This window comes from Lupinus angustifolius, chromosome LG13 (assembly GCF_001865875.1).
Source record: "Lupinus angustifolius cultivar Tanjil chromosome LG13, LupAngTanjil_v1.0, whole genome shotgun sequence".
Classification (NCBI taxonomy): domain Eukaryota; kingdom Viridiplantae; phylum Streptophyta; class Magnoliopsida; order Fabales; family Fabaceae; genus Lupinus; species Lupinus angustifolius.
This window is the reverse complement of record NC_032021.1, coordinates 5,943,204-5,951,866: the sequence shown is the minus strand read 5'-3', so window position 1 is coordinate 5,951,866 and position 8,663 is coordinate 5,943,204. Positions and strand designations below refer to the sequence as shown.

Below are 8,663 nucleotides of genomic sequence, written 5' to 3'. Positions count from 1 at the left end.
ATTGAACTAAAATTTAAAAATAAAATTAATTAATAATAAAATATACAAAAGAAAGGGTTCAACTTCATTTAAAGTGTAGATCTTTATTCTTCTAAAAACATTAACACATCAATAAGATTGAACGCAGATAAAAGTTTCAACTATTAATATTTTTCAATCTTATTGATGTGTTAATAGAATTGGTCACTTGGTTTCCAGTTGATCTTTATTCTAAGACTGATGTTTTTGTAGTAACATATAAGTTGGAATATTTAAGATAAGATGAATAAGTAAGTCAAATGTTTTAATATTTCCATTTTTTTTTGTCAAAACTTCTCACAATTTATTTATAAATAGTTGTGTGATTTTTCAAAATAATAGAATGATAAATGACATTAAAGAATAAGCTATTGATATTAGTATCTCAAACTAATATTCTCTAGCTTACTTAATGAAATCCATAAGATATAAATTTTGGGTTATTGTAAAAAAATACAAAAAAATTGTCAGACAAGTTTTAGTTATCCTTTGATTTTTATAATGCATTTTTTGATATAAAAATAAGAAGTAAGTGAAATAAATTATAATTTATTTTAATTTATTGTTGGAGAAGCTATAAAATTTAAGTTCGACATATAATACTACAATCATATTTAATTATATTAGTAAAAAAGGTAAGTGGAGGCACCATCTCAAACTTAGTGCTACAGTGATTCATCTTTGCTCACTTTGGCCAATTAAATTACTTTTCAGAAATAATAATACATAAGGTAAGATTATTTTAAACTTCTCATAAGAAAAAAATTATTATATAATAGTTAACACATGTTTAAGAATCGGGAGGAGTATCTTATCATATATAAAAGGGGAATGATATATTATTGAATAAATTTATTTCTTATGAGGAAATCAAATGAAACTTTATGTTTGGACTACAAAGTTATACCAAAGAAAGAGTGATGACTCAACATAATATTTTGGTTATGCATGCAAGGGTTAAAAGTAGGATGTAGATAAAAGGATAACATAGAGTCTCAAGAGTGAAGTTGTGGAAACTAACGGGTGGAGAAAGAATGAGCTTTTAACAAAGGGTTTTAGATGACGGATTTTGGAAGGTACAAGAAAATGCTAATAATATGAGATATAAGATGACCATAGAGATTAGGAAGATAGCAAATGAGACATTATATAATGAATTTCAATGAATAATACGTTTTCTTCTTTCTTATTAACAATGAAAGCCAAAGGCTTAATATATATACAAGACGTTGGATAACCATATCCTAACTAACTAACTAACTGACCAGACAATCGATTATTAACTGAATAATCGATTATCGAATATACAACTAAATTCGGATAACCAGATGCTAACTAACTAACATAACCAACCAGATAATCGATTATCAAATGAATAATCGATTATCGAATACAAAAAGAAACAGATCAAAAGAACCCAACAACTTCCCATCAAACAAGATAATCGATTAACATATTGAAGAATCGATTATCATATATCGGACTTTGACATTTCAGCAACAATGGAAGTCTGCATAGCAACATAACCTACAATACCTCCCTCAAGCTAAAGAATTGATATTCAGAATTCCCATCTTGGACAGTAGGTGATGAAAAGGTGCAAGATCAAGAGGCTCTATAAGAATATCTGCATACTGGTCAATAGTGGAAACATGTAACAAATGGAAGAGTTTATGTTGAAGTATTTCACATACAACATGATAATCTATATCTATATGCTTTGTCCTTTCATCAAAAACCACATTGTTAGCAATATGACAAGCAAAAACACTATCACAATAAAGGAGGGCATGAGTGATAAATGAAACAAAGAATGAGTCAAGTAGAAAGGTTAACCACTGAATTTCACATGAAGTAGCAGCCAAGGCTCTATATTCAGCCTCAGATGAAGACCTGGCCACAATTTGTTGTTTCTTGCACCTCCAAGCTATAAGAGAATCACCTAGAAAAACACAATAACTAGAAATGGATTTCCTAGTAACTACACAGTTTCCCCAATCAGAATCAGATAAGGCTTTAAGCGGCAAAGGAGAAGTAGCAGGGTAAAATAATCCCTGACCAGGTGAAGACTTGAGATATCTTAGAACTCTTGTTAAAGCCTTGTAATGAGTTTGAGTAGGATTGACCATGAACTGACTAAGCTGTTGAACAAGATAGGTTATATCAGGCCTACTATTAGTTAGATATAGTAATCTCCCAACCAATCTCCTATAAAGGGCAAGATCATGATAAGGCTACCCATCATTTTGATGAAGTCTTGTGGTTTTCACCATAAGAGTAGATAAAGGTTTTGAAGAAATGAATCCAGTATTAGATAAAATGTCAAGGGTGCATTTTCTTTGGAAAAGACTAATCCCTTGATATGTTCTAGACACTTCCAGACCAAGAAAATACTTTAAAGGTCCAAGGTCTTTTATTTTGAAAAGCTTATGCAAATGGTTTTTAACATGAATGATTTCAGCATGATTGGTACCTCCTAAGATGAGGTCATCAACATAAATCAATAGGATGGTATACTTATTTTCATTCTTCTTAGTAAAAAGAGAATGACCATGAGGGCATTGTTTGTAGTTTAAATCAAAGAGAGTAGATGGCAGCTTGGTGTACCATTGTCTGCTTGCTTTAAACCATTGATAAATTTATGTAATTTGCAAACCTGATTTGGTTTAGGAGGAATCACACTGTAAGATTAAGATTGCAACTAAGAGGGGGAGTGAATTAGTTAACTTAAAATTATGGCCACTTTTTCTGCAAAATCAAGAATTAAGTGCAGCAGAGAAATTACGCAGAAAATTAACAAGGTAAAAATCAAGAGATAAAGGAGAAGAGAGTACACCAAGATTTTATATTGGTTCACCTTCTTGTCCATCGAAGGCTACGTCCAGTACTCTTGCAGGACAAGAGATTTCTTCACTAAATATTATGAGTTGTAATTACAATATCTCACCCTGAGACCTCTATGTACCTTACACACTCACTAATACTTATGTCACTCTTGAAAAACATATTTCCTAAGTGACTCTATCCCTTTTTTTTATCACACCCTTGTGAAAGAAAGATTTATGCAATGTCAATAAAGAATTTACAACAATGGCAGGATTGCCTTTACAAGTTTTGAATGTAATATCACTTTCAATCCGTAACTCTTTGTATACTAAGTAATAATGATCTTATAGATTTGTAAAATTTTGAAACACTTTACTTCAAGCAACTCAGAAAATTCACTTTGAAAGTTTAAGAACAAGTTGCAAAAAGTGCAGAAAATATTTCAAAGAATTTTCAGAATTATGTTTAAAGTTTGTGTAAGAGTTATTCATTTGATTATGAGTTTCAATGCCTTCAAATAGGCTTTCCAACCAGCCATAACACCTCTTTGAAAGGGTAGAAATTGATTGGAATGAAACCATTTCGTTTGGGATGAAAACCATTCATTTTGAAATCTGAAAACTGATGCAACAACTCTAAGTAATCGATTATAGCCTTAAGTAATCGATTACTCAAACATGTTGTCCAACTGGGCATTTAAAATTTAATTAGCATAACGATTACAACCTTGAGTAATCGATTACTCAATTTTGCTAAAACTTGATAATTTGTTACTCACATACAGTAATTGATTACCCTGCACAGTTTATGTTGGGTAACTGATTTTCTCACTTACATAACCTGTTACTTAGATACAGTAACCTGCTACACACTATTTTTGAAAATTGTTTTGTTTATAATTGAAGTGGTTCAATTTTATTAAAAAATAGTTTGAGCTACTATTGTGTATTCGAGAGTATAAGATAGAAGTACATATTTAGACGTAGACTAATTTGTCTTGAAGCTTTATCTTCTTTGTCTTCATAAGTATTCTTCCTTTTATTCTTTTTGGTAATGTTGGTGTCTTCATCAAAACCGTGTCAAGGTCAGGATCAAAGATATTCTTCACAGTCTCCCACTTTTTTATGATGACAACCCAATTCTTCTTTAACAATGTAGTTTTATGAGAGCAGCATACTGTGAGATATGTTGAGATGACGTGAGTATGCTCCTCCTATTTTGTATGCTCCCCCTTTCATTTGGAGTTATGTGCCTGGAAAAAAATTTGACGGAAAATACACTTCTCCCAACTTTTCTCCCCTTTTGACTTCATCAAAAAGAAGAAAAGTCAAGAGTTTACATCATAATATATATACAGCATAGATATTCATATATAAGATATAAATCAAATATAGCAATGCATAGCATAAAAGAAAATATGTTCAAACATTTGTTCAGCAAACATCAACAACAAAACAACATAATAGCAAATTTTGTCCAAAAGCCATGAAAACATTACAACCATAAAATCCTAACAACAAAGATAACCTAAGACTCGAGCTCAAATTTGTCTTCATCATTATCCATGCCACTCATCATATAAGAGAGACGATGAAGTTCAAACTGGATTTGTTGATTCTGAGCATCAAGAGCATCCATCCGCTTAGTGATGTAGCCTCGAAGAGAAAACAACTCATCCATAATCAACTGATTTGAAGGCATGGCACTAGATGAGGAAGATTGAGCATTAAAATTAGAAGGTTAAGTTTCAGGAGGGGCAGGTTCTGATTGATCCGTAAGAGCAGTCGGTTTATTAGTTCTATGCTTATAGATGCGGTTAATTAGGATTGAAAGAGAAGCCCATTTTGTGGATCACATCCACATCAATATCGCTTTCACGAAGATTAAGAGAGACCTTGGTTTCACCAGCAATAGAAACATGAAATGTTCAAGAATATTGGTTATGAAGATTGCATAGGGCAAGAGGCTTTGAGTTCCTCGAATATTCCACATTTTTCTTATTATCATCTTAGCCCAATTGATTTTGATGTTATACTTTATAGCATACATCAATTGAAGTTCTATGTCACTGATTTGAGAATGGTTTGAAAATTTAGGCAACATGACATAGCTCATAAAGTAATGAAGCAAACGGTCCTCAAGTTTGAGATGTCCAGCAAATAGGATATCTCTATTCTTAACAGTCTCACCAAAACCCTATTGCTTACACATTTCTATTTCCCCTTTTGAAATTCTACATAGAGAATAGTAAAAATCCTTTCGATCGTAGTTATCTCATTCACAAACAAGGCCGATACCTGTTATGCTACCTTGAGTGGGTATGTTACAGCAGAATGAACTGAAGGTTTTTAAATCCAAAAGAATGTCTTTTCCTTTCACGTAGGAAGTAAGACGGTTTTTCCGGAAGTTCAAGTTGCAGTAAAATACTCTAACAAGTTCAGGATAAATATCATTTCTTTCACAACAAAAATCGAAAAGGTTTTGTTGCCGTAAAAGATAAGGGAAAATAAAATCTTCAAACTCAAAGTTCCCGACATTACCGAATTTTAGAGTAAATATGGTTCGTTCATGGAAGTGCTCTTCGAAGACTTTGCGTTGTTCATCGTTTGCGAGAAGTCTTGCTAAATCTAGAGGGTTAGACTCCAAGGATGAAGTCTCTTGCTTCTTTTGAGTCATGTTAGTATGTTGCTTCCTTGTTCTTGAAAAAGATGTCTTGGATTGGATTTTTGAAGGTTTTAGGTTTTTGGGTTTGGGAGATTTGGGGTTTTTTTTTATTTGATCCACTAATCACGAAAATGATGGTATATACGTGTTTAGAATTGAAAATGTGATATGAATGGACAAAAAAATCACTCAAATCAGATAAAAAATGAAGTTTTTAGAGATTGGGAAGGGTTTACACAAGTGAGAGAGAAATAGGAAGAAAATGAGTTTGAAAAAATGAAGAAAAACATATATACTTGCACAGAGTAATCGGTTACTGACTTTTGAGTAATCGGTTACTTAGTTTAAGAATTTTAAAAATTTCAAACAACAACTTTGAGTAATCGATTACTCACTTGAGTAATCTGTTACTAAAACTCCATGTTTAATCCTATAATCGGTTACTCCCTAGAGTAATCAATTACTGACCCTAGAAAAAATTAATTTTAGGCATACTGATGCTATGAAAATGATTTTTGATCCAAAATTTGAAAGTTTTAAACATAAGTGAACACATTTAAGTACAAGTAGGCATGAGATAAATATAATGAAGCATACATATAATCATATAATCATGTTTAGATAGGTGAGCTTCATCAAGAATGCATAATTCATGTCTAATTTTGTAAAAATGTTCTTTAGCCAAATGTTTAGTGAAAATATATGTTAGTTGGTTATGAGTATCAACAAATTATACAATCACATCTTTCTTTTGGACATGGTCCCTAAGGAAGTGATGCCTTATATCTATGTGTTTGGTTCTAGAATGCATAACTTGATTCTTTGTGAGGTGTATAACGCTAGTATTGTCACATTTTAGAGTAGTGCAGCCTAAGTCTAAGCCATACTCTCGTAATTGTTGTTTAAGCCACAACACTTGGGCACAAAAACTACCTGCTGCTATATATTTAGCTTCAACAGTGCTAAGGACAACACATGCTTGTTTCTTGCAAGACCAAGAGACAAAAACATTTCCTACAATATGACATGTACCACTTGTACTTTTCCTCTCAAATTTACATCCAGCAAAATCTGAATCTGAATAACCAACCAAACTACATATACTTCCTTTTGAATACCATAATCCAACTTCAGTTGTGCATTTAAGATATTTCATGATTCTCTTAACATCAACTAAGTGTGATTTCTTTGGTGTAGATTGATAGCATGCACATAGACATAGACTAAACAAGATATCAGGTATACTAGCATTTAAATATAAAAGAGATTCAATCATACCTCGATACTTTGATAATTCAATGCATTTTACAGCTTCATCTGTATCAATGTAAGTATCAGATCCCATAAGAGTAGCTATTAGCTTGAAGTCATTTATATCAAATATTTTCAACAAATCTCTGCAATACTTGGATTGACTTACAAAAATTCCATTATCAAGATGTTTGATGTGTAATCCAAGGAAGTAATTCAACTTCCCCATCATGGATATTTCAAACACTCCTTGCATCATTTTGCCAAAATCACTACACAGAACCTCATTAGTAGAACAAAAAATAATATCATCTACATAAATTTGAACAAGAAGAGTATGATGATTTATTTTCTTTATAAAAAATGTAGTGTCAACCTTTCCTTTGGTAAATCTCTTTTCAAGTAGAAAATTTGTTAGACAATTGTACCGTGACCACGAAGCTTGGTTCAAGCTATAGAAAGCTTTCTTTAATTTGTAAACATGAGAAGGATGTTTGTAATCTTCAAAACCAGGAGGTTATTCTACAAACACTTCTTCTTGAATATATCCATTGAGAAACGCACTCTTTACGTCCATTTGATATAGTTGAAAGTTTAAAGAACATGCATATGCAATAATAGCGTAATAGCTTCAAGTCTAGCAACCAAAGCGAAGGTTTCATCAAAGTCTATATCTTCCTCCTAATTGTTTCCTTAGGCTACCTGTCTAGCTTTATTTCTAACAATAATACCATTTTCATCAGATTTATTACGAAATACCCAATGTGTTCCTATGACATGCCTATTTTTAGGTCTAGGAACAAGTTCTCAAACTTCATTTCTCTCAAACTAGTTTAATTCTTCTTGCATTGCAAGAATCCAATGTCCATCCTTGATTGCATCATCAGTCTTGGAGGGGTCTATTTGGGAGACGAAGGCCATGTTAAGACACGCATCTTCTAGCATTAAACGGGTAGTAATACTCTTGCTAATATCACCGGTGATGTTGTCAATAGGATAATCTCGATGAGTTCTCCATTCTTTTGGTAAATCAGAGTGAATATGCTTTTTTTGAGAGGATAGATTATCATCCATTTTCAAATGCTCAGATTTAGTTGTAGAAACAATAATAGACTTTTCATTAGAAGGGGAATTTGGCAAGTCCTCTTCATCAAGAGTTAACCCATCCTTTATCACAGGATTGGTTTCATCAAAAGATACATGAACGAATTCTTCCGTGGCTAGAGTTCTTTTATCAAAAATTCTATAAGCTTTACTCGTAAGAGAGTAGCCTAGGAAGATACCTTTATCAGCTTTTGCATCAAACTTGCCTAAGTTACCTTTACCATTATTTAAAACAAAGAATTTAGAACCAAATACATTCAAATGAGAAATGTTTGGTTTTCTACCTTTAAAGAGTTCATAGGCGGTTTTCTTAAGAATTGGTCTTACAAGAACTTGGTTTGAAACATAACATGCATTACTTAATACATCAGCCCAGAAATACTTTGGGAGGTTAGTTTCATTCAACATTGTACGAGCTAGTTCTTCTAAAGACCGATTCTTTTTCTCTACAACACCATTTTTTTGTTGGTGTTCTAGGAGTAGAAAAATTGTGATTGATGTCAAGATCATCAAAGAATTCTTCAAACAAAGAGTTTTGAAATTCTCCCCCATGATCACTTCTTATAGTAGTGATTTTTAGTGAATTTTCATTTTGAACTTTTTTAGAATAAATGCTAAAGGCTTTGAATGCCTCATTCTTATGAACTAAGAATAGAGTCCAAGTATATATGCAAAAATCGTCTACTATAACAAGAGCATAGTAGTTACCACCATAACGTTTTGTCCTTAAGGGGCCAAATAAGTCTATGTGTAGTAACTGCAATGGTCTATTGGAAGAAAACATGTGCTTAGGTTTAAAA

At 32.2% G+C, this 8,663-nt stretch overlaps 1 protein-coding gene across 1 annotated transcript; it reads right to left on the bottom strand.

Annotated features, from left to right (window-relative positions):
* Positions 1,560-2,147, bottom strand: LOC109363536 (uncharacterized mitochondrial protein AtMg00810-like). The gene has a single exon (XM_019609799.1). It carries the CDS (start codon positions 2,145-2,147, stop codon positions 1,560-1,562), a length of 588 nt encoding a protein of 195 aa, XP_019465344.1.

Excerpts from the sequence above, each read along its gene's own strand:
- LOC109363536 (XM_019609799.1), bottom strand. The coding sequence starts at position 2,147 with ATGGTCAATCCTACTCAAACTCATTACAAGGCTTTAACAAGAGTTCTA.